Below are 27,425 nucleotides of genomic sequence, written 5' to 3' on the forward strand. Positions count from 1 at the left end.
TGTACATACTCAGTTACATTCAGTATTAGTAAACATTGAATTTATGCAGTATTAGTAAGTGTATGGATTTATATTTTAAAATCTGGTTGATGGATCTTTATATTCAAAGTCTAACATACAAATCATAGTGTTTTACCTAGTTCAGCCATTCTAAGTTATCCAGTCAGTTCTGGTAAAATGTGATAGTCCCATTCTCGTGCGATCTCACGTTCTGAGAAAATCATGCAATAACCGCACCACGTAAACTAATGCAACCAGAATCGCATTATAGCTAATTCAGCTAAGTTCATGTTCTGCAAATAACAGCCTAAAATCTTAAATTGCATTAAAGCCAATTTGTGATGAAGTAACGTGTTAAAGCAGAACCAATTGGATTGTGATTGATATGGTAGTGGGACAGAGCACACTTCCCACCCCAAATCATAACACTAATGGTTCTAAAACAATGCAATGAATTGGTTGGATTGTTGGTATTATAAATGTGCGATTAGGAGCTGTAGAATATTAAAGTTGTACCGTCACAAAATTCAGACTCGTCTCTGCTCAGCGACCACACGTTTCACATACGTGAAACTTCAGTGGCCTGTTAAAAGCAATAGATTTTTGAGTCTCTCACTGCAACACAATTTCAGTCCAATCTTGAACTCCATGAGAATTTGCCAAACATTAATCTGTGTCATTGAATTGGAATAGCTTTTTACAATCTACCAAAGACTTTTCAGAAAGCTGTCAAAAAGAGCCACATATTTAAGTTTCTCATCTTGTGCTCATCAGAACATAGGCATAAAAAGTGTTAAATTTCAAGCCATCGCAACAAATTATACCATAGGAGAAAACTATGCTGATAGTTTGGCCAGCCAACTGTGATTGGCCAAGATGTGTCCTGGATAAAAGGAACGGGTGACAAGCTTCATGAAAACAGTACCAAGAAGGGGAGATTTGGTGATATGGAGAGACTGCAGTAAATGGGGTATTTACAAATGGAGCAGAACAGGTTAAGGATGCAAGAGAAACGTTTGAAATCATATGATATTCTAGACCAGGAGAAGTTACTGTGGAGCCAATAAATAGAACACAAATTTAAGATGACGGGCAGAAAGAGTTGTTTGGGAGAGAGAGCACAAGTAGGCAATGGAGTAAGTAATGATCTGGAATACAACACCAGAGAAGGATTATTAAAACAATTCAACATAACCATCAAAAAGGGAAATAGATAGATTTATACAAGGTTGGAGGAAAAACCTGTGGTGCAGGATTAATTAGGTAACTCTTCCCAAAGGGTGTGCCTTTATTTTGAACTTGGAGCAAAATGGGAAAGGATGATTAAGGGAGTTGCTGCATTTTTTAAAGTTACTATAACTCACAAATGAGTCAGAGTCAGAGACACAGCACAGAAACAGACCCTACGGTCCAACTTGCCCATGCCTACCAGATATCCTAAATTAATTTAATCCCATTTGCCAGCATTTGGCCCATATCCTTCTAAACCCTTCCTATTCATATACCCTTCCAAATTCCATACACGCACCAGCCGGCGAGAAAATGTTGCCCCTTAGATCCTTTTTAAATCTCCCCACCACCCTATGCCCTCTAGTTTTGGACCTTGCCTATTTATTCGATCTATATCCCTCATGATATTATAAACCTCTCCAAGGTCACCCCCCAGCCTCTGATGCTCCAGGGAAAACAGCCCCAGTCTATTCCAATCCAACAGGTGCTGTTTGCAATGTAACTGCAATGAGAATATCTCTAATGATAAGAAAGTTAGCATTAAGGCACTTTACCTGAATGCTTGTAGCATTCTTAAAGCAGACGAACTAATGGCACAGATCATCGTGAATGATTATGATGTGGTAGGCATCACAGAGACGTGGTTACAGGGGGGTCAGGACTGGCAGTTAAACATCCAAGGGTTTTCAACTTATCGAAAAGATAGAGGGGGGGGGGGCAGAGGGGGCAGGGTTGCCTTGTTCGTTAAGAAAATTAAATCTATGGTGCTGAATGACATAGCGTCGGATGATGTGGAGTCTGTGTGGGTGGAATTGAGGAACCACAAAGGCAAAATAACTATAGTGGGAGTTATGTACAGACCTCCTAACAGTGGTCAAGACCAGGGGCGCAACATCTACCGGGAAATAGAGAAGGCATGTCAGAACGGCAAGGTCACAGTGATCATGGGAGACTTCAATATGCAGATGGACTGGGTAAATAATGTTGCCAGTGGATCCAAAGAAAGGGAATTCATGGAATGCTTACAGGATTTTGGAACAGCTTGTCATGGAGCCCACAAGGGAGCAGGCTATTCTGGACCTAGTTCTATGTAATGAACCAGACTTTATAAAAAATCTTAAAGTAAGGGAACACTTAGGAAGCAGCGACCATAATATGGTAGATGTGGTTCTGTTCGCCGAGCTGGAAATTTTTGTTGCAAACGTTTCGTCCCCTGTCTAGGTGACATCATCAGTGCTTGGGAGCCTCCTGTGAAGCGCTTCTGTGGTGTTTCCTCCGGCATTTATAGTGGCCTGTCCCTGCCGCTTCCGGTTGTCAGTTTCAGCTGTCCGCTGTAGTGGCCGGTATATTGGGTCCAGGTCGGATGTGTTTATTGATGGAGTTTGTGGATGAGTGCCATGCTTCTAGGAATTCCCTGGCTGTTCTTTGTTTGGCTTACCCTATAATGGTAGTGTTGTCCCAGTCAAATTCATGTTGCTTGTCGTTTGCGTGTGTGGCTACTAAGGATAGCTGGTCGTGGCGTTTCGTGGCTAGTTGATGTTCGTGGATGCGGATCGTTAGCTGTCTTCCTGTTTGTCCTATATAGTGTTTTGTGCAGTCCTTGCATGGGATTTTGTACACTACACATCGACCCGGACCCAATATACCGGCCACTACAGCGGACAGCTGAAACTGACAACTGAAAGCGGCAGGGACAGGCCACTATAAATGCCGGAGGAAACACCACAGAAGCGCTTCACAGGAGGCTCCCAAGCACTGAGGATGTCACTAGACAGGGGAAGAAACGTTTGCAACAAAAATTCTCAGCTCGGCGAACAGAACCACAACAACGAGCACCCGAGCTACAAATCTTCACTCAAACTTTGAATAATATGGAAGAGTTCAGTATGCAGTTTGAAAGAGAGAAGGCAAAATCGGATGTAATGGTGTTACGGTTAAATAAAAAGGTAATTATGAGGGCATGAGAGAGGAACTGACGAAAATAGACTGGAAGCAGAGCCTACCAGGGAAGACAGAGCAAAAATGGCAGGAGTTTGTGGGTAAAATTGAGGACACTGTACAGAGGTTCATCCCCAAGAAGAGAAAGATTATCCGGGGAGGGATTAGACAGCCATGGCTGACAAAGGAAGTCAGGAAATCTATGAAAGAAAAAGAGAGCCTATAAAGTGGCCAAGAGCACTGGGAAATCAGAAGATTTGGAAGACTCCAAAAACAAAGAGGATAACAAAGAGAAATACGGAAGGAGAGGATCAAATATGAAGGTAGGCTAGCCAGTAATATTAGAAGTGATAGTAAAAGTTTCTTTCAATACATAAGAAACAGACGACAGGCAAGAGTAGACATTGGGCCACTTCAAACTGATGCTGGAAGCCTAGTGATGGGAGATAAGGAAATAGCAGGAGAACTTAATAAGTACTTTGCGTCAGTCTTCACAGTGGAAGACATGAGTAATATCCCAACAATTAAAGGGAGTTAGGGGGCTGAGTTGAGTATGGTTGCCATTACAAAAGAGAAAGTGCTAGAAAAGCTAAAAGGTCTTAAAATCGATAAATCTCCTGGCCCTGATGGGTTACATCCTAGAGTTCTGAGGGAGGTGGCTCAGGAAATAGTGGAGGCGTTGATTGAGATCTTTCAACAGTCTCAGATGATTGGAAGATCACTGTTGTAACCCCCTTGTTCAAGAAAGGATCAAGACAAAAGATGGAAAATTATAGGCCAATTAGCCTAACCTCGGTTGTTGGTAAAATTCTAGAATCCATCATTAAGGATGAGTTTTCTAAATTCTTGGAAGAGCAGGGTCGGATTAGAACAAGTTAACATGGATTTAGTAAGGGGAGGTCGTGCCTGACAAACCTGTTGGATGTGGTCTACCTAGACTTCCAAAAGGCCTTTGATATGGTGCCACACAGGAGGCTGCTGAGCAAGGTGAGGGCCCATGGTGTTAGAGGTGAGCTACTAGTATGGATTGAGGATTGGCTGTCTGACAGAAGGCAGAGAGTTGGGATAAAAGGTTCTTTTTCAGAATGGCAGCCGGTGACAAGCGGTGTCCTGCAGGGTTCAGTGTTGGGGCCACAGCTGTTCACATTATATATTAATGAACTGGATGAAGGGACTGGGGGCATTCTAGCGAAGTTTGCTGATGATACAAAGTTAGGTGGACAGGCAGGTAGTATTGAGGAAGTAGGGAGGCTGCAGAAGGATCTAGACAGTTTGGGAGAGTGGTCCAGGAAATGGCTGATGGAATTCAATGTGAGCAAATGCGAGGTCTTGCACTTTGGGGAAAAAGAATACAAGCATGGACTACTTTCTAAACGGTGAGAAAATTCGTAAAGCCAAAGTACAGAGGGATCTGGGAGTACTAGTTGAGGATTCTCTAAAGGTAAACATGCAGGTTGAGTCCGTGATTAAGAAAGCGAATACAACGTTGTCAATTATCTCAAAAGGGTTGGAATATAAAAGCACTGTTGTGCTACTGAAACTTTATAAAGCTCTGGTTAGGTCCCATTTGGAGTACGGTGTCCAGTTTTGGTCCCCACACCTCAGGAAGGACATACTGGCACTGGAGCGTGTCCAGCGGAGATTCACAAGGATGATCCCTGGAATGGTAGGTCTAACATATGAGGAATGGCTGAGGATCCTGGGATTGTATTCATTGGAGTTTAGAAGATTAAGGGGAGATCTAATAGAAACTTACAAGATAATACATGGCTTGGAAAGGGTGGACGCTAGGAAATTGTTTCCGTTAGGTGAGGAGACTAGGACCCGTGGACACAGCCTTAGAATTAGAGGGGGTAAATTCAGAACAGAAATGCGGAGACATTTCTTCAGCCAGAGAGTGGTGGGCCTGTGGAATTCATTGCCACAGAGTGCAGTGGAGGCTGGGACGCTAAATGTCTTCAAGGCAGAAATTGATAAATTCTTGATGTCACAAGGAATTAAGGGCTACGGGGAGAATGCAGGTAAGTGGAGTTGAAATGCCCATCAGCCATGATTGAATGGTAGAGTGGACTCGATGGGCCGAATGGCCTTACTTCCACTCCTATGTCTTATGGTCTTATGGAATGTGGACACAGAGCATGCTTCACCCAGAGACAGACTGCTGATTGAAAAACCAATTAGGAAGAGTCATGCAACCCAGGATCATCTGTATAACTAAACTCCCCAACTGGTTCCTGGACACATGAACAATACACATGGGTGTTCTCCACACTACAAGAGACATTTCTTTCTCTGTCTGCAGTGAAGTAACCAAATCCTGAAAGATAGCTAGCTATTCTCTCCCACCATTTGTATTAATTGTTGCCTCAAATTGACTGAGAAATTGAAAAATTAATGCATTAACTCACCCCCTCCTATATCTTCAGCAAAAAAAAACTCAAAAGGACTTGGCTTCAAAGAAGCCAAAACAGACCTTTCATTGAGGAGGAGAAAGTGAGGACTGCAGATGCTGGAGATCAGAACTGAAAAATGTGTTGTTGAAAAAGCGCAGTAGGTCAGGCAGCATCCAAGGAGCAGGAGAATCGACGTTTCAGGCATAAGCCATTCTTCAGGAATGACCTTTCATTGAGCCTTGTATTGAATAGTGCCCCCCCAATATGTTCTCCTCCACTCATTACAGCGGTGTCTGGGTCTGGATGCATCTGTCAGCAAGTTATGTTGACATTTTTAAAAAAGGTGTTTAGAATGATTTTATTTGTAATAAATGGTAGTTCACATCAAGTACAGAAACCTGGTCGGTGTTTTCTGCTAATGAGAATCTGTCAGACAGGTCATTTGGGGACTTGGATTAAAACTTTAACTTTTGATAATGACCCCAGCTTTAATGGGCTCAAATGTCAGTGCATTTTCCCCCAAAGGAGTTGAAACAAGTACAATGGCCAAAGTGGCCATCTTTTGTGCCAAGATATACAGAGAGGGAGCCAAATTAGATGGCTCAATAACAATGACTGCTTGACCAAATGTTGCAGAAGGACCTTAAGAGGTTACCTGACTAGGTCAAGTGGCTGATACTTATACCACACACCCCACCAGGCCCAGCATTCAAACAGCAGGTGACGGTGGTTCACGGCTCCATGAGTCTTAATGGAATTTTTGCTTCTGTGGCTTCCCTGCAGAATGCACAAAGAGAAAATCCTTCAAACCTTTTGTCTAAACTGGGTTGAGCAATTAATTGGCTATTCCAGATCATAAATGCAGCATTTTTCTTTAGACAATATGGCTGACGAATAAAATGATTAAAACAAATTTTTCATTTAATTTGGCACCTCAAAAGTGTAGGATTAGTGCAATTAAGTACACTCCCTCTCACCCAGCTACCCGTAAACTGGCATCATAAAAAAATTATTTTAAAAAATTGAGTTTAAGCAGGTTCCACTTGTAAAAGGAATTGTGTCTTTATTCTGGGAATGACTATGAAATATGTGCAAAACCAGCTAGTGCTATCAAATCACATTGAATGGAAGGTGAGTCTGTAAGGTTTTGGGTAAGATGTCCTCTTCTACGGTCCTTAAGTGTTCAATAAGCTCATTGCTATTCACTGAATATGTAAATCTCATTACAACAACCCTGATGTAGGGAGGTAGAGGTGGAGGATGCAAGAAACAACCATAAACACCAACGTATAAGAAGTGAATCAATTTCAGCAGCAACACTGCTATTAGCTGAAAGCACTTGGCAATGATATGCCGTGATTTTCCGATGTTCCCTATTCACTGGATTAAGCCATTCAGACTGAATGAACATTGATTTTTTTTTGAAAACAAGCCTAGCCTAACTCTCGAGGGTTCTGGACTCAAGAGCATGTACCTACAAGCTATTTTAACTTTACAATGCAAGATACCTTATTTACCTCATGAAGTGGGAATGCTGCCTCATAGGTGCTATTTCCAAGTAAACGATTAAGTCCTGTTTAAAAAAAAAGAATATTAAAACTGCTAAAATGAAATAAATTAAAATAATCTACTTACCACTCGTCAAAATTACTTACATCTCTGTTTAATATATTAAAAAAAATCACCATCTCTCACCTCCTGCTTGTTGATTTCCCATTTCAATGAACCTTCTACAAGTCAGCCAAGTCCTAGATTAAATGGGGTGCTTAAGATCAGTCATATGGGTACTGTGTGTTTTGATTTGGTTACAACCCGATGAGGCTCACTAAAACCATAAAGTGAAATGAGTAGGATTCAAACATCAGGAGTGTTTGACTATTGGAGTTAAGAATCAACCACCTTTCACTGATCACTAAAGGAGATTTGTAATTTTAAAAAGTGACATATGCTTGAGCCAGTGATACATGTGATGTGGATGAAGCAGATTTTGAAATGAATTAAAAGATTCATTAACCAATAGAAGGACTTCACTGTGTCAGAAGGATTTCATATTCCACTTGTAGAAAGGAAAAAACATGTAGGACTGCAGGAGACTCAAACATGTGATTTTTTCCACTTAGCTTAGAACAGTCAGTGGATTTTCTTGGCGTTCAAGCTTATTGTACACATAGAAGTAAACATTAAAAAAATGCCAGGGCTGTAAATGGACAGAAAGTAGGCTTCAAAGTCTTGAAGATTCAACATTACTTAAAATTATGAGTGACTGCTTCATAAATAATGCTGGGATGCATGTTGCTGGACATCTTTAATATTCCAAGACACAAGAGTGCCAATTGTTAACAGCACTCATTACATCAGCAAGATCATTGGGCCAATGAATTTCTCCAAACTGTATTTATGGGTTTTTTTTTCTTTTAAAAAACACCATCAGTTGAAGATGCCACAGCGAACGTGTTACAGATAAACCTCATGAAACACGAGCAATTCAGTTATTGGCAATCTGCTGTCCAGTTAACTGAAAAATTTTAAAATCACTTCATTCATTGTTTCAGCTCATGATACTCCCACACTACTTTCTAAAACATAAAATGTTTCTTATTTCACAACAATCTTCTTTGGCTCAATGTGGATGTTGTACAATAATTTGTGTAATTAGCTGAAAACAATGGATGAACTGAAGAAAATTGAAACTTTTAATTAACTGTATAAAACCCTAGCAATCACTGATTCACTAATGTTTGTTATCAAATCTGTGCCGTTTCCCTGAAATTGTAGTAGACTGAAATGCAGATACACCAGCTCCTTGAATGTTGTTTCGCTGCTGCGAGTGATTATTCTCCTACGCAATACATTGGGAGGATACCAACGACCATCCATTTCAGTTCACTGGATAATCAGAAAATCAGAGATTGAAGCAGTGCTGAATACTAAAAGCTGCAATTGAAAACTATGAGACCCGGTCTTCCCTCTTATATTCACTCCATGAAATAATTTAATGGTGTTGTCAAGATTTAGAGATTGTCATGGTGACAGCATTCTTGCACTCAAGAGTAAAGAACAATTGAGAGCTTTTTGACAAACTGAGATAGCATTGGACATAAACTCATCTTTATTCAACTAAAAAAATGCTCAGTTGAAACAAAGTATTGATGAATTATCAAGAAATCTTGATTATTTGTAGATCAAGTAATCTGGGCCAATATTATTGGGAACAGATGGGTTAAAGCACCAACAACATATCTGATGAGCAAAGAAGCCCAGCTGGCATTGGATAGAAAATCCCTTTTAATGACTAAAATCCACAATTAAACTACCCCAAAGCATGTTTTTGGTGTGTGTTAACATGCATCTACTGATGATCAATAAAATAATTACCAGTTTATCACGTGGTTCTACACTTTCAAAATCAAAGGGGAAACTTAATTTGTGGATTATGATAGGCTTGGTGGTGATGTTAATTAGATTGGGGTAACAGACTGCACTCAGTTCTTTAAAGTCAAAAGATGTTTATACTGTACTTTGATTACACAAATGCCTTACATTCCCATTTATAAATGGAAGCTCTCCTATACCAATAGGTCACATTGTAATTACACTTGCATCAGTGGGGACACTAGACCTTACTCAAACATCCCATTATAAAAATTAACAATTTGACAGGGAGGAATTGCCAAAGGCAAATATTTAAAATACAATTCATATTGAAGTATTCTGCTGCATTTGCACCATCCACACAGATTTAACTGCTTTACTATTGGCAATGTGTAACCAATATTCACTCACATTTCCTCAGAATAAAGCCACAAGACTCACCTATCTTGTTCTTGCCCTCTTCATATTTGACCCTTTGTAAAATGTGGTGTAGAATTCTGCTTCGCGTTGCATTGTTGAAGAACGTGTCTTTGTTGTTTATAATGAAGCTGAAATTATATGGAAGGGATTTTGCAGTCACCACTTTCAATGCATACGTGGGCAAAGATAAAGAATATCGTTCTCGTGGAGTTGGATTTTGTTTTGCTCTAAGGAAGCCTGGAAGAAGCAATTCAACATACTAAGACCAACCCTAATCTTCCAAGAAATAAAGATAAAACCCAAACTTGTTATTTCCTGATGTTATTCCCCAGAAGACAACAAATTCATTAGAACATATCCAAATACAAACTCCTTGTCCAAGTTCCACCAGTTGGAACTTGGGAATATAATCATTATTTGTTCATGATCACGGGATCAAGCCCCTGGACAGGACTGTGGCATCGTCTTCACCATGTGGACTGAAGGTGGTTCAGGAAGGCAGCTTACCACCATCCCCTCAAAAAGCGATTTGGGATCAACAATAAATATGACACCATTAGTATATCAGCCACCACAAAAGATTTTGTAACCAAACTGTGCACATTAAATATTCCATGCTGGGTTAAAAAGAACTCCAGCAGCTCAGTAAGTGATGCTTTGTACCCGGTCATGGTAAGTGAGTTGGAGGGATAGAGTCTTTAAGTGCAGGCACTCTACATGATGTTGCCAATGAACACAGGCATGTTCCAACTGGATTAGAAATTAAAATAAACACAGACAAGAGGAGAAAGCGGCGAAGGCTGCAGAGCTCAGACTGGAGTTCAGCAGCATGGAAAAAAAGTCTCTGTGGACTGAGGAACAGAGTTAGTCTGATCCACTGAGCATTTCCAGCCATGTATTTTAAGTTGCGGTCTGCAGCACTTCCAGTATTCAGATAGTCGATCAGCCTAAAGACCTTTGAGTCGCATCAACGGCTAGCAAAATAATCATGCTAGCCAAAGGGATGCAATTCACTTTCTAGATCAAACTGAACTCATTAGTAATGGTCAACATAATTTCAGGAGGAGCACACCCTGTTATCCTGAGTCTCTCAAATCATTGAGGGGGCTGTAGAATATTCTATGATACAATAAGATGTCAAATCAAGAATACTGCACATGTTTAAGGTATGGACATCCAAAGTAAAACTGCAGCTAACAAAATCATTGAAAGGAGCAGGTTATGATCAAGAGGTAGATGCTGGACTGTTGAGATTCCTGGATTTCTAGAAGCACGGTTTCTCAATCACAAATTGTTATGATGCATAAAACAGACTCAGTGTACAGTAAAATGATCTGGATTGGACGAAGCAAGTTGACCAAATTTGGAGATTCAAATACTGATCCCCATAAATGTTTCAAGACAAACTATTAGGGTGGAATGGTACAAAAATGAGAGAAGAGTTTAGAACTGATGTAAAGAAGGTCCTCTCCACACAAGTTAGAGAACACTGCCTCCATTCACATTAAACACTGTAGGAATTTAGAACTGGCAATTTTGTGAAAGACATTAATAAGATCTTGCTAACTACAACCACATTACGTTATAAATGTGAGTCAGTTTGTGACAGTTGCGCCACATTCATCAGGCAATTAACAGGTTCCTAAAAATCCAATTCCCTTGGCAATTCCCCAAACACTGATCAGTGGAATAATGAAGGTATGCACACCTGCAGTTTGTGATTAACCAGGATCTGTTTTAATGGGAATATTCACTTTCAGTAAAGTGCAAAATACTGCTAAAAATTGACTCCAATTATAGGTAATTCAGGATGTGATCGACGCAGGTCAAACTATTTGGTAAAACGAACAAGGGCAGGACTAATACAATTTATGGTCAGGTCAAGTAGAGCCCAAGGGGTTCAAGTATATAATTCATTGAAAGTTGCATCACAGGTAGATAGGGTGGTTAAGGCTGCTTTTAGCACACTTGCCTTCGTTGCTCAGACGACTAAGTATTGGAGTTCGGACATGTTGATATGATACAGGATGTTGGTGAGGCTGGTTCTGGGGTTGTGTACAGTCCTGGTCGCCCTGCTATAAGTAGGATATTATTAAATTGGAAATGGTCCAGAAAAAGTATTTACCAGGATAGTGCTGGGAACGGACAGTTTGAGTTATAAGGAGCTGCCGTATAGGCTGGGATTTTTCTTCACACTCGAGCATAGGAGGTTGAAGAGTGACCTTATTTGGGTTTATAAGGTCATGAGGGGCATATATAAGGTGATGAGCAAATATCTTTTACTTAGGGTAGGAGGAGAATTCAAAAAATTAGATGGCATAACTTCAAGGTGAGGGAGCAAAGATTAAAAAAAGGACCAGAGGGGCAACTGTTTCTACCGATAAGGTGGTTCATATGTGGAATAAACTGCCAGAAGTAGTGGTAATGCAGGCACAGTTACAACATTTAAAAAGACATTTGAACCGGTACATGAATAGGAAATGTTTATGAGGGATATGGGTCAAATGTAGGTAAGTGGGACTAGTTTAATTTGGGATACTTGGTCAGCATGGTCAAGTTGAACCGAAAGAAACCCTATCCATTGGCCAATAGAGATTGTACATCAGCAAATCTCAACAGATGTGGAGAATGGAGTTAGATCAACACAGACTCTCAATAATTAACAGCCAAGAAATCTAGTTCATTCAAGAAAGTACCTAATCTAAGATTTCAAACTGCATTTTGAGCAAGATATTTGCATCTGCCTCACTGAACCTCAAATCACAAGACTTGCTGTTGTTATCTCAAAGCACTGTTCAGGCATACAAAAGCAGATTGGATACCAACTTTCAAATGGAGACTAGACATAATTGAAACATGAAATGTTTGGACTGCTTTGAGAAGAGAGCAAATGAGTGGGATTAAAAAAGTGGGAATATCAGATATGATGGACCAAATGATCTTGTTCCATGCATAATGATCCCATATGTCCAAGACTAATTACTACTGACACACTCAAATCAAAGCCATGAAATGATACAAAAAAGTTTGGCCAGCGGTACTAGAAGGAAGGGTTGTATATTTCGTACTTTGCTGGAATGGATAATAGCTGATAACAGAAACCACCACCTTTCCAGCCACATTGAGTCAAATGAGCTCAGTTCCTTCTCCGCGGTCAGTGTGCATTATCACAGTAAAGTTCAGAGAAACTTTCCTTCACTCTAGCTCCTGGACAATTGAAATGAACAAGGGAATATTACAATATAAATTAATCCCTTTTGAATTGTACATGCTGAATTAGTTTGTGCTCTTTTCCAGTGATTTGCACTTTGCAAAGCAGCATGGAGGAAGAACAACCACATTAATTTTGCATTGATTAACTGCAGAGATAAACTGGGAGGTTTTCCATTGCAAAGTATATTTGCTGGTTCAGGAAGTCTCACTGCTAATCAGGCATTCACTGATATTGATCAAATAATGCACAGGCTGAGCTATAAATCTTTCCAAGTGAATCAGAGAGCAGATACTATCCTGGCATTAAATCGCAGAGCAATTATTAAAAATCGGACATGTGCCAAGAGGCCAGAGGGGGATGGAGGAATGCTGACATTCAAGGGTGGCATAGGCTGTGGAGACACAGAGGGGTGAGGTTACACGACTGAACAAGAGGTTAAGAATTTTACAGTTACACTTCATGACAACTTTCAGAGCTTTCTAGTGCAAGCACCAGCCATGGCTGAGTGGGTAATGCTCTTGCATCAGAGTCAGAAAATTCTGGGCTCATGTCTAGAGGCATGAGTGCTAAAGTATGAACCAAGCATGATTTGAGACAGAATTGTTCTATCACAGTCGCAATCTTTTCCATAAGACGTTCAATTGAGTGACAGAGTCCAGATGAAAGGTCAGAGGTGAAAGGTTAAAATTTCACTCTCCACAGAAGCTGCCAAGCCTGCTGAGCATTTCCAAGTTTCCTATTTGTAATCTCAGATTTCTGGCATTTGCAGTATTTTGTTCCGGTGAAACTGAAGCCCTACCTATTCACACAGTAAAGGCCCCTCAGCTTCTCTCAGACACGATGTAGAGGAGTTCTCCCTAGGTGTGCCAAACAATCCAAGGTGACAAAGAAATTAGCTGGTCATTATCATGTTGCCATTCGTAGGAGCTTGCTGTGCTTCCTATGTTTCAACTATTGCACTGTAAAAGTACTTTACTAACCCCAAAGCACTGTGGGATTCTTCCCTCCTGGGTCACTGGGTCAAAATCCAAGAACACTGACCAACAGCACAGTGGTTATTATGAACAACCCATGAACTGTAGCACTTGAGAAGGCTGCTCACCATCCCCTTCTCAAAAGGTGATAAAAAGTAATATTTGCTGGCCTGGTCAATACCACGCACATCATGTGAATGAATGAAAAAAGGCACAAGTTTTGTTTTCTTCACACATGTGATATGGGCTGGTCCAGTATTTATTCCCATCTCTATACCAATTACTATCCAAACACAATTAGAGACAGGTGTACAGCATGGAAATCAATCTTTCAGTCCAACTTCTTCATGCTGACCAGATATCTTAAATCAATCTCGTCCCATTTTGCCAGCTTTTGGCCCATATCCCTCTAAATCCTTCCTGTTTATATACCCATCCAGATGCCTTTTAAATGTTGTAATTGTACCAGTTTCCACCACCTCATCTGACAGTTCATTCTATACACGTACCACAATCTGCGTGAAAAGGTTGCTCCTTAGGTCCCTTTTAAATCTTCCCCCTCATCCGAAACCTATGCCCCTCTAGTTCTGGACTCCCTTACCCTGGGGAAAAGAATTTGGCTATTTACCCTATCTATGCCCCGCGTGGTTTTATAAACCTCTTAAAAAAAGGTCACCCCTCAGCCTCCAATGCTTCAGGGGAAATAACCCCAGCCTATTCAGCCTCTCCCTATATCTCCAATCACCCAACATACTTTTAAATCTTTTATGCATCCTTTCAATTTCACATCTTTCCTATTGCAGATCTCCCTTTAGTCCAACATAGTCAAGCACAACGCAACGGGCCACTGTCTCAATAATGATGTTTGACAACATATCTTGATGCATCAAATAGTTCACTAAAAAGTTGGTCAAATAGTACTGTAAATTACTCAATTAAGTTTTCTGTAAACTTAGGAAAACAATTCATTGTTTTCTTTTCATGTCCAGATCAATTTAAGATTCAAACATTTTATAGTATTCCTACATATCAGATTCTCACTGGCTAAGTTAGGTTTCTATTATGGCCACATTATGCTGTTCAATTTTAAAGTGTAATTAACATCTATATAAATATCATGCATATGGAAAGGTTAATCTGCTCAGGTGTTGAGGATATCACTAGGAGAATAAGTAAGGGAGAACTAGCGCATTTGGATTCAGGAGGTAGTTTTTGATAAAGGTGTCAAGAGTTGGTGCTGGAAAAGCACAACAGATCAGGCAGTATCAGAGGAGCAGGAAGATTGACATTTTGGGCATAAGCCCTTCATCAAGCTTATGCCCAAAACATTGATTCTCCTGCTCCTTGGACGCTGCCTGACCTGCTGCGCTTTTCCAGCACCACACACTCGACACTGATCTCCAGCATCTGCTGTCCTCACTTTCTCCTACCTTTTAATAAAAGGTTCCATGTAAGAAACTAGAGACACATTAAAAGCACTTGGATTGAGGAGAGCAGACTGGCATCATCGAGAATTGGTTCAAGACTGAAAACAGTGTGGAAATAAAATGTGTCTTTTTCCAGGTGGAGGCAGTGACTATTAGCATGCCACAGGGATCTGTGCTTAGACCTCAAGTATTCACTAGATTAGAACTAAATGCAGCATTCTCAATTTACCAAAAAAACCTGATGGGATTAAAAAAATTGGTAGGAAAATTCAAGGGGACTGCAGGGATATTTAGACAAGTTGAGTGTGTGCGCAACACATGACAGATTCAGTATGACATGGATAATCACATAACTATACTCATTGGTGTGAAACAAAAAGGAAGAGTATTATTGAAACATTAATATATTGGGAAATGTGCATGGACAAAGGGATCTGGGCATCCTTGCACACCAGTCAATGAAAGCAGACAAACAGGCACAGTAAGCAGTTAGGAAGGGAAATGGTATACACAGGAACTTCGATTATCCGAAGGACATAGGCAGGGAGTACTTTGTTCAGTTAATCAAATTCCGGATAATGAAATGCCAGACAACAGTTTAAGTGAGCATCGGGACCTTGCGATCTTGCCAGATAATCCAACGTTTGGATAATAGAGGTTTCTCTGTATTTGCCTTCATCACAAGAGGCTGGGTTCTGAAGCAAGGATATCATACTGCAGTTAAAAAGAGCCTTTGGTGAGACCACACCTGGAGTGGTATGTGCAGTTTTGCTTTCCCTACTTAATAGGGAATATACTTGCCATGGTGGAAGTGCAGCAGAGATTTACTAGGCTAATACTGGGGCTGACAGGACTATCATATTGCTTAATATAGGTTCAGCTGGATCTGTATGTACTACAGTGAGGATGAGCGGGTATCTGATCAAAACTTACAAAATTTTAAACAGGGTTGGACAGACTTGCAAGGAGAATGTTGCCTCTTGTAGGGGAGTCTAGAACCAGGGGTCAGTATCAAGGTCTTTAGGCTATTTAGGACTGAGATGAGGAAACACACCTCCCACCCCCCCCCCCCCCCCCTCCCAATCAGGGTTGAGGTATTAAATTTTAAAGGTATTAGTGGCAACAAGGTGTATGGAGAGCAAGATGGAATATGGCTTTGAGATATATTTAGTCACAATCATTTTTGAATGACAGAGCAGTCACAAAGGGCTGAAAAGCCTACAACTGCTCCTAGTGTCTGTGACTTCCATATTTGGTGAGGTTTTGGGCAAAACAATGCATTAGAACTCTCACTGTTGTTAGCCATTTAAATATATGTTAGTCCTCAATTCCCCCCTCATATTCCTGTACTTTCCTATCCCATCATCTTGTCAATTAGGAAATTTCAGCTTTTTAACACACAGTGTCCATCCATAAAGTCACTCCAGAGATTTTCTGAAGTTAAGCATAAGCAGCAGCAAATTGCGTTACAACAATGGATTCAGAAAGGTCTGGGCAGGGTAGATGCTGAGAAATTGCTTCCTCTGGCTGAAGAATCTAAAAAGATGGGGGAAACCAGTCTTAATCCTAGCCCTAACTGGAGGATAAGGGATCAATTGTTTACAACTGAGATGAGAAGCTGTTTTCTTCAAATGGATTGGGAACTTTTGAAATTTCCTATCCCAGGAGTGTTATGAAGCCATCATCATTAAATATATTCAAAAGGCTGAGGAACAGAAACATCAGGGAATGTGGAAAAGCAGCAGGAACATGGTATTGAGGCTAATGAGCTGCCATGATCATATTCAATGGTGAAGCAGGTTCAAGGTGAGCCACATGAGCTACTTCTGTTCCTATTTCTTATGTATAGATGACCTTGCAACTGGCGTTTCCAAGATGAAAAGGTACGGGTGGAAGGCTGAAGCAGAAGTTTCTGTGGAACACTGTACATAAGGAACCTGCCAGATGAGTGACCCATACTGGCGCCCAAGTCCACAAACACAAGACTAAGTGCTTTTCCATGACTACTGATGATTTGGGTGTGTGCACATCATCCTCTACACCAGCAATTCTAGCGGCTTCATCTGTAGTGGTTTCATTTAACTCCCATTGTTCAATCTCCCAGTCACAGGCTAAAATTTAAACAAACATTTCATTCTAACCACTGGTTACAGAGTTTGAAAGTGTTTCCTGGTGGGAAAACAAAATGATTAAGGAAAATGTAGTTCGATTGGATAGAAATGGTGTGCATTGATATGGAGAAGAGGCAGGAGATGGGCACTAGGTAATAGAACCAATGGAGACATGATGGGCCAAATGGCCTCCTTCTGCACCATAACAGTTCTGAGATTCTAATGGTAGTTCACAAGACAAGGATATATTCAATATGTGTACACCTGCTCCAAAATCCCCTATTACAGATCAATGTGGAGATGCTCATTAATTAAAGATGGAAGCCATTGTGTTTTTCAAAAACATACTATCAAAAATCTTCACAACTCATTCATCCTCACTTAGCTATTTTTTTTATTTTTAAAGTTTCTTGGGGATTAGCATCTCATCAGCAATACGCCATTTGTTGCCCATCTCCAATTGCCTGAGAACATGTAGTGAGCTGCCTTCTTGAATCATTGTAGTGAGCACACTCTTGAACACGCTGTTAAAAGGAGACAGTTCCAACATTTTTGTCCCAGCAACAATGAAGGAACAGTGATACAGTTCCAGGTTAGGATAAGGAGTGGCTTGGAGAGGAACTTGCAGATCTTGACATTCCCATATCATTTCAGTTAGTTGTCTTGGATTTGGAAAGAGCCTCGGTTAGCTTTTGTTGTGCATCTCTTAGACAGTACTCACTGCTACTAAGCATCAGTGAACAGAGTGAATGTTAACAGTGTTGGATGTGGTACCAATCAAATGGGTTGCTTTGTCTTGGATGGTGTTGAGCTTGTGTTGTTGGAGCTGCATTCACACAAGTACCCTCACAAACCTGACTTGGAGATGATAGGGGTGAAGAGGTCACAAAATTTCCAGCCTGGTCCTCAAAAGTATTTATATAGTGGCTCATTTAAGTTGATGGTGAGGGATTCAGTGATGGCAATGCTATTGCATGTCAAAAGGAGGTGGTTTGAATCTTGTTAGAGAGGGTTACTAGTTAACATTTGTACCGCACGAGCACCATTTGCCACACAACTCAAGTCTGAATGTTAAAGGTTTTGCTATGTTAAAAAGGTAAAAATTGCTCCTGCACCAGAGAAATGACAGACCTCCTGCTGACATATTGGATCTCTTGTGCTGAAGGTAATACCAGTTGAGATGTTTGGATTACAGCATTGAGTCAACACCCTTAAACAATATTACACCATTCATAAAGAAGGTCCAAAATAACATGGTTAAGAATCCTGAACGAATCTGGAACTCCCTCTGAAGTGCTGTTACTATTTTCCCTGATAATCCTGCATTTCCAAAGTCCCTCTATAGTCCAATGAAATGTGAATGATCAAACCTGGAAACTGTTGTGTTACTGCATCCAAGACACTGATACAAGTCAAAAAAGACTTGAGAATGGGGCTGATTATCAAAAAGAAAATTTTACTCTTGGTGGCAGAGGGATGGCCGGAGGTATTAAGCAGCCATTTTGCTATGATCTTCACAATCATGGATGTTATCACTACTTGGAAAATTGCCCCCATAGTAGTTGAAGAACTGAACGCAAGAACGTTCCATCTGCTGTCTGTGATGCTTTGAGCTATGATGCAGGAGGGTAATACTTACTGATGAATCCTCTGCTGACTGAAAGGAGCTGTGTAGCAGTCTGTGTCCTCCAGATCTGGTAACGTATCCTTGTCCAACTTCATCGGTTTCCTTGGTAACCATCCTCTGAACCTGCTCAACCTTTTCTCCATCCTGTTAGACAAACACACGACAGTTATACATGGTCTAGTCTGACTGCTTAAGCCTCAAGGGAATTAGATACAAATAGAAATTGAGTCAGTTGGTGCAAATGCAAATTTGTGCTTCAAATTAAAAAAAAGCAAAAAAGGTGTCAGTCTGAACTGGAACAGAGCTGAGTATTTGCAGAGCAATTCATCTCTAGCTGACCCAAGTCAGGCACAATTACACACTGTGGCTTTAAAAGGAGGAATAAAAATCTTTTTGCCCAAAATACAACTTAGCAGCTGAATAACAGACTGTACAATAACATGATATTAGTTCAGATTTCCTGGAAGCTTGCAGCTTGTAATGACATGTCAATGTCATTGCAACATTAAAAAGTACCCAACGATCCACTGACTTCTGGCATTAAGTAACACTAATACCTGCGTTATACAGTACCTTCCTGAGGTTTTGATGGTGCTGTACCACTTCCCTTGCCAAAAAAGAATTAACACCTTCAGCACCCCAAAACCACTTTTTAAAAACAAAAAGTCAATGGCACCTGTGGACTTGCTAAATTAACACCATCAGATCATATGGCCACCTTAGACTGATTGAAATTAATGTTGGAGGTTGCTTGTTAGCTGGATGAGTCAAATGATCACACCAATATGCCCAACACAGGCGATCTCATCACATTTATGGGAGCTTACTGTGAGCAAATTGGCAGCCACATTTCCCATGCTGAAACAGTGACTACAATTCACTGGCTTTTATCAGTTTTAAGACTGCAAAGATAAGTGACTGTACAAACATAAGGTTTACCTTTCATGCTTCACATTCTCAGACCAAATCCACTGTCTTAGTGGTGATCAAATTAAAAATTTAAAAGGTAACATGATTCACTGTTAGACTTGCTGCCCACACAAAGTTATTTTCACAGTATGGTAAAAACAATAACTGCAGATGCTGGAAACCAGATTCTGGATCAGTGGTGCTGGAAGAGCACAGCAATTCAGGCAGCATCCAACGAGCAGCGGGCAAAAGCCCTTCATCAGGAATAAAGGCAGAGAGCCTGAAGCGTGGAGAGATAAGCTCGGGGAGGGTGGGGGTGGGGAGAGAGTAGAATGGGTGAGTGGGGGAGGAGATTAAGGTGATAGGTCAGGGAGGAGAGGGTGGAGTGGATAGGTGGAAAAGGAGATAGACAGGTAGGACAAGTCCGGACAAGTCAAAGGGACAGTGCTGAGCTGGAAGTTTGAAACTAGGATGAGGTGGGGGAAGGGGAAACGAGGAAGCTGTTGAAGTCCACAATGATGCCCTGGGGTTGAAGTGTTCCGAGGCGGAAGATGAGGCGTTCTTCCTCCAGGCGTCTGGTGGTGAGGGAGCGGCGGTGAAGGAGGCCCAGGACCTCCATGTCCTCGGCAGAGTGGGAGGGGGAGTTGAAATGTTGGGCCACGGGGCGGTTTGGTGGATTGGTGCGGGTGTCTCGGAGATGTTCCCTAAAGCGCTCTGCTAGGAGGCGCCCAGTCTCCCCAATCCAGAGGAGACCGCATCGGGAGCAACGGATACAATAAATGATAGGAGTGGATGTGCAGGTAAAACTTTCATGGATGTGGAAGGCTCCTTTAGGGCCTTGGATGAAGGTGAGGGAGGAGGTGTGGGCACAGGTTTTACAGTTCCTGCGGTGGCAGGGGAAAGTTGTATGTTTGACATCAATAAAATACTGCTGAAAATGTGTTGCTGGAAAAGCACAGCAGGTCAGGCAGCATCCAAGGAACAGGAGAATCGATGTTTCGGGCATAAGCCCTTCTTCAGGAATGAGGAAAGTGTGTCCAGCAGGCCAAGATAAAAAGGTAGGGAGGATGGACTTGGGGGAGGGGCGTCAGAAATGTGATAGGTGGAAGGAGGTCAAGGTGAGGGCGGAGAGGTCAGGAAGAAGATTGCAGGTTAGGAAGGCGGTGCTGAGTTCGAGGGATTTGACTGAGACAAGGTGGGGGGAGGGGAAATGAGGAAACTGGAGAAATCGGAGTTCATCCCTTGTGGTTGGAGGGTTCCCAGGCAGAAGATGAGGCGCTCTTCCTCCAACCGTTGTGTTGCTATGGTCTGGCGATGGAGGAATCCAAGGACCTGCATGTCCTTGGTGGAGTGGGAGGGGGAGTTGAAGTGTTGAGCCACGGGGTGGTTGGTCCGGGTGTCCCAGAGGTGTTCTCTGAAACGTTCCGCAAGTAGGCGGCCTGTCTCTCCAATATAGAGGAGGCCACATCGGGTGCAGCGGATGCAATAGATGGTGTGTGTGGAGGTGCAGGTGAATTTGTGGCGGATATGGAAGTATCCCTTGGGGCCTTGGAGGGAAGTAAATGGGGGGGGGGAGAAAGAAGGTGTGGGCGCAAGTTTTGCATTTCTTGCGGTTGCAGGGGAAGGTGCCGGGAGTGGAGGTTGGGTTGGTGGGGGTGTGGACCTGACTAGGGAGTCACGGAGGGAGTGGTGACTCCCTTGTCAGGTCCACACGCCCCATCAACCCAACCTCCATTCCTGGCACCTTCCCCTGCAACCGCAAGAAATGCAAAACTTGTGCCCACATCTCTTTCCCCCCCCTTACTTCCCTCCAAGGCCCCAAGGGATACTTCCATATCAGCCACAAATTCACCTGCACCTCCACACACACACCATCTATTGCATCCGCTGCACCCGATGTGGCCTCCTCTATATTGGAGAGACAGGCCGCCTACTTGCGGAACGTTTCAGAGAACACCTCTGGGACATCCGGACCAACCAACCCAACCACCCCGTAGCCCAACACTTTAACTCCCGCTCCCACTCCACCAAGGACATGCAGGTCCTTGGACTCCTCCATCGCCAGACCATGGCAACATGACAGTTGGAAGAAAAGCGCCTCATCTTCTGCCTGGGAACCCTCCAACCACAAGGGATGAACTCCGATTTCTCCAGTTTCCTCATTTCCCCTCCCCCCACCTTGTCTCAGTCAAATCCCTCGAACTCCGCACCGCCTTCCTAACCTGCAATCTTCTTCCTGACCTCTCCGCACCCCACCCTACTCCGGCCTATCACCCTCACCTTGACCTCCTCCCACCTATCGCATTTCCAACGCTCCTTCCCCCAAGTCCCTCCTCCCTACCTTTTATCTTAGCCTGCTGGACACACTTTCCTCATTCCTGAAGAAGGGCTTATGCCCGAAATGTCGATTCTCCTGTTCCTTAGATGCTGCCTGACCTGCTGCGCTTTTCCAGCGACACATTTTCAGCTCTGATCTCCGGCATCTGCAGTCCTCACTTTCTCATCAGTAAAATACTGTCAGGTGACTTGACTTACTCCACAGGGGGGCGACTTAAAGTTGACAGGTGAGAATCTGGACATATGGAATGTTTGTGAGTCATTCCTGTTGAGAAAATGCAATGTTTTGCTGGTATCTCACTGTAATTATTTATACTTTACAATTAAGAAAAGTTCCTAAAGTCAACTTAGCAATTGCTTTTAGATGTTGCAAAGAGTACTTGACAATACCAGTCTCATTAACAGGCATGGCAAGGGTAAGTTCCCCTCCCCCCAATTCTTGGACAATTATTTCCACCAGTAAAAAGGGAGGACTGCAGATTCTGGAAATCAGAGTAGAGTGTGGGGTGCTGGAAAAACACAGGTGGTCAGGCAGCTTCTGAGGAGCAGGAGAATCGACGTTTTGGGCATAAGCCAGTCCCTGAAGAAAGGCCTATGCTCAAAACGTCGAGTCTCCTGCTCCTCAGAAGCCGCCTTACCTGCTGTGTTTTTCCAGCACCTCACTCTCGACAATTATTTCCATCAGTAAGGTTCAGATTTTTCAAAAGTAACCTGGACAAAGAAAGAACCTATGTTTTAAACAGACTTGGCACTGTTTCAGCTGTCTCAAACATTAACAGAACTTTATTCAATCATGGTGTGAGCATCACCAGCTGGACCTGCATTTGCCATCTTTAGTTGCCCCCAAGATGATACGGTCTTTTTGAACTGCTCCAGTCTGTGTGGTGCAGGTAGACTCACGGTGTCATTAAGAGGGAAGGGGATTTAAAGGATTTTGACCCAGTAGCACTGAAGAAACAGCAATATACTTCCAGGTCAGAATGGTTCATTGGCAAAGAACTTGCAGATAGTAACATATCAGCTGCCCTTACCCTTCCAGGTGGCACTGGTCATGGGTTTGGAAGTTGCTGTTTAAAGGTGATTTAGTGAATTTCTGTGATGTGCCTCATAGACAATACAATATTTTACTTGGCTAAAACAAAAAGATTAACTCCTAGAGAGCTGAAACAAGATCTTTAGAACATTCCACTATGTAATGTTGTTCCAACAGAAGGCAATTGAAGAAAAGTCACTGCACGAAACTAAGGTAAAGTTGAGTATTTAAAATCGAGAAAATGGAGGGTTATCAACAAACAGACAGTCGAGTGCGCAGGAACCAGAAGCGCACACAGCCACAGTTCATGCAGATTCGATTTCAGGCAATGTCAGATGCACCAACCTGCTCATGAACTTGTAACGCCGCTGCAGGTAATAGATTTTTCTCCTGGAAGAACAGCAAAAATGAAGCCAGTCGAGAAGAAAACCCGTCGTCAGTTACAGTATGAACTATCAAGGAAGGAAAGGGAGATTGAAGACATAAGCCTGCAAGAGGTAGGAGAAAAGACTAAAAGGAGAGATTAAGAGAGAAAGCGATCAATCACAATACAATTGAAAAAAAGACCAATGAGGAACCGTCAAACCATTTGATTTTTTAAAAAAAGTATTTAAGGGCTGATTCTAGAAATGTTTAAAATTCAGAGAGAGATAGATTTGGACACTTCTTTCTATAGAGGACAGTTTTTTCTGACAAGTGTGTAGCGGAGACAAAAACACAGTCTCTTTTGAAGGGGAGCAGAGGATGTTACAGGGCCTTGGGGAATGAGGTCAGTAGGATTAGTTTTGAATTAAATTAAAGCCAAAGCAGGCTTAGATAAGATGGTCCCAATGGTCTCACTGTGCTCGAAGCTTCTTTTGTGATTCAATAGATTTCAAAATAGGAGGATGTCATTCAGCCTACCCTGCCAATGCGTTGTTCAGGTTTATCCTGGATGTAACCACTCCCTTCATCCTATGAATACAGCATCAACTCCATGATAATTCCTCACACTATTGTAGGTTTCAATTTAATTGCTCTTGGTCCCTCTAAGAAGATGATTGAGACTTTGGATTGATTTGGTAGGTTAATGGATATTTCTACAATGCTTCCAACCAAAAGCACTCAATGTTCTTGGAACACAATCAGAACTGGATAGAGGAGATGGATTCTATTTTCAGATTTCCAATTTTTCATGGTGAGACACAGCTAAGATCTTCAACTTAAACGAAAAAGGAAAACATTGCAAAACAATTAGTGCAAAAAAAAACTCAAACTACCAAAGAGGTTGGTGTTTGGTTCATATACCTTTTCCTGAAATGTTAGCAACCCCCTATTGATGTCAACAGGGCTGTATCCCCAACATTGAGTTAACAATCCTGTTTTGCCCATACCCAAAAAATGCAAGCAAAAAGTAAATTTTATTTACCTGAAAGGCATCCGTACGTTCATTAACTCTGCATATCTACAAAGAACTTCCCATGGGGCATGTAACTTCACAAATATGATATCACTGTTTGTTAGTGAGGACTGCAAAATAAAAAATATTAATACAAACATATTAAGGGTTTTTTTAAAAAAAAAACATTTTCATTAAAATATTCACAGCATGTAGGCTTAAATAGAGTCGAGACGTACAGCACAGAAAGATCTTTTTATCCAGCTCATTCATGCCTAAATAGGATATAAATCTAGCCCCATTTGCCAACACTTGGCCCATATCCCTCCAAACCATATTTCCATCCAGATGCCTTTTAAAATGTTATAATTGTACCAGCCTCCACCACTTCCCTCTGGCAGGCGATTCCAAACACGCACCACCCTCTGCATGAAAAGATTGCCACTTAGGTCCCTTTTAAATCTTTCTCTCCTCACCTTAAACCTATGCCTTCTAATTCTGGGCTCCCCTACTTGGAGGGAAGGTCTTGCCTATTCGCCCTATCCATGCCCCTCATGATTTTGTAAACCTCTATAAGGTCACCCCTCAGCTTCTAACCCTCCAAGAAATATAGCTCCAGCCTATTCAGCCTCTCCTAGCTCAAACTCTCCAACCCTGACAACATCCTTGTAAATGATAACCATATGATAAATGTTATCATAAGCAATTCAATTTTAAAGGCACTATGAACTTGCACTCCAAGTTCTTTGTTAAGCAACACTCCCCAGGACCTTACCACGAAACGTATCCCCTCACATTTCTCTACATTAAACTCCATCTGCCACTTCAACGCCCATTGACTCACCTGATCAAGGTCACATGGGACTCGGTTGTAATCTTCTTCGCTGCCCATTACAACTCCAGTATACTCACATCTAAATTATATTTTTAAAAAAATGGCAAAAAGCTGTGGACCCAGCACCAATTCTTGAGGGACATTGCTGATCACAGGCCTCCAGTCTGAAAAACAATCCTCTTATTGGCAAGGCAACTGGTTACCATACCCTTATTAGCTACCTTGAAGACAACTGAATGGCTTGCTGGGCCATTTCAGAGAGAAGTCAACATGGATGTGAAGGTAGAATCACAACAGACCAGACTGGGCAAAGAGGACAGATTTCACTTCATAGAGAACATTGAGCCAGATTGCTTTTAACAACAATCTGATAATAGCTTCATGGTCATCAAGTGCTGACAAGTTTTCTAACAAAATCCAGCTAAGGAGTTTCAACTTCCCCAACTGCTATGATGGAATTTGAACTCATGCCTCTGGGTCATTAGTTGATACCTCTGGATTACTGGGCTTTACAGTAAATACCCACGCTGGGTGATATTCTGATTGCAGTGGGGGCACAAAAATTGGACAGGTGTCCAACACACTAACTCGTCAGTCACCATTCAAACTAATCCCCATAAGCACAGGAGATGGCTGGATACCAAAATCATTGACCATTTGTAACACCGTAATTAAGAGTCAATAGAGTTTGTGAAAACCCATCACTTGATCCCATTATCTCAGTGCCCAAAGCATAACAGGATTGGCATGGGCAGCCCATTTCTTTTCTCATAAAAGCATTTTAAATAGGGGAAAGCATGCAAGGAGAGCGGGGGGGTGCCCTTTGCTTATTGAGGACACCCTCTCCCCTGCCCCAAAACTGAGCATCCCTTCTTTCCTACCCACCTCCCCTTAAAATAGGCAACACCCCTCAATCAATACCACACCCCCGCACCCCCAGGGTTTGTCTTGAACTGTGATCCACAGCCCACCTGCAGTACCAGCAGCAACCACTGTCAAGCTTTGGCACTGTTGCAGTTCTTGGAGGTGCTGGCCTCTGATGAGCAGCTCGACCCTCAGCCCCTCAACTAATGCTGGCTGTTGTATATTATTGCCACTGGGCAGATTTTGTTTATTCACTGGTCTGTGCCTGACTGAATTTCTCTGGTGACTGGGACAAACAGTCTGCACCCTCAGTTACTTTCAGCTCACCAGTTTAGTAACATACACCACCACACAGTTTCTATCACAATGTTCTATAAATCAGTTTATCCCTCAAGAATAGTTTTATTGAAGAGAAATTTCTGTTATAAATGATGGGTTGGAGAAGGTGGGATTGCTTTTCTTGAGGGGAGAAGGCAACTGGGATACTAATCCAGTGTAATTTATTTTATTTCAAAAATATGCATTGGTACATGGACAGTTAATGAAACCACTCAAATCTACACAGTCAAATTAAGTCTTTGATGTTCACCATACTCTATTTACAGACCACCTCTTGGCCTATAGGGGAGGCAACAGAGAGGCCCAATTACTGAATGGGCCCCTCTTCTTCAGCAAAGGAACCTTACACTGTGGTCTTTCCCCACCCGCACATTGGCAGCAGCTGCCTCAAACTTCAGTGCATCCCTCAGCACGTAGTCCTGGACCTCGGAATATGCCAGTCTGCAACACTCGGTTAACTCCTTCAACTGGAAGACGATCAAGTTTCGGGCAGATCAAAGAGTGTCTTTCAGAGTTGATGATCCTCCAGGCATAGTTGATGTTTGTCTCAGTGTGCGTTCCGGGGAATAGACCATGGAGCATAACGTCACATGTCAGAGCTGCTTGGGACAAACCTTGACAAACACCACTGCATTCCTCTCCAGACTTCCTTTGCATAGGCACATTCCAGAAAGCGGAGCGTGATAGTCTCATACCCTCCACAGCCGCTTTGAGGGCAGCGTGCGGTAGCGTGGAGAGTCTGGGCATGCAGAAAAGGGTCTCAGGCAGAGTCCTTCTCGCCACCAGCCAAGCCATGTCTTGGTGCCTGTTAGAAAGTTCTGGCGATGAGGCATTCTGCCAAATGATTGACAGTCTGCCCAGCTGCTCGACAGGATCTGCCCCTCCTTTTCCTGAAGGGTCTTAAGGACACATGCTGACCACTTCCTGACAGAAGTGTGGTCAAAATCTTCTTCACAAATTACTCCACAAAGGACAGGTGATACAGAACAGGGACCAACAATTTTAGAGCATTCCGTGGGAGCGA

General features: G+C 42.2%; 1 protein-coding gene across 5 annotated transcripts in view; it reads right to left on the reverse strand.

The window, feature by feature from the left end:
• Positions 1-27,425, reverse strand: part of LOC122559777 (anoctamin-4) — a 194,091-nt gene that overhangs the window by 38,972 nt on the left and 127,694 nt on the right. For all 5 annotated transcript variants that reach the window (XM_043709787.2, XM_087997098.1, XM_087997097.1 and 2 more), the window contains 6 exons: positions 24,394-24,494; positions 23,331-23,375; positions 18,719-18,850; positions 9,375-9,481; positions 7,079-7,134; positions 6,217-6,338 (listed from right to left, as the gene is read on the reverse strand). In XM_043709787.2, coding sequence (XP_043565722.2) covers positions 6,217-6,338; positions 7,079-7,134; positions 9,375-9,481; positions 18,719-18,850; positions 23,331-23,375; positions 24,394-24,494 — 563 coding nt within the window. The remainder of the gene's footprint in view (positions 1-6,216; positions 6,339-7,078; positions 7,135-9,374; positions 9,482-18,718; positions 18,851-23,330; positions 23,376-24,393; positions 24,495-27,425) is intronic.

Source organism: Chiloscyllium plagiosum, unplaced genomic scaffold (assembly GCF_037043375.1).
Source record: "Chiloscyllium plagiosum isolate Xiang-an unplaced genomic scaffold, Cpla_swu_hap1 HiC_scaffold_19, whole genome shotgun sequence".
Taxonomy (NCBI): Eukaryota; Metazoa; Chordata; class Chondrichthyes; order Orectolobiformes; family Hemiscylliidae; genus Chiloscyllium; species Chiloscyllium plagiosum.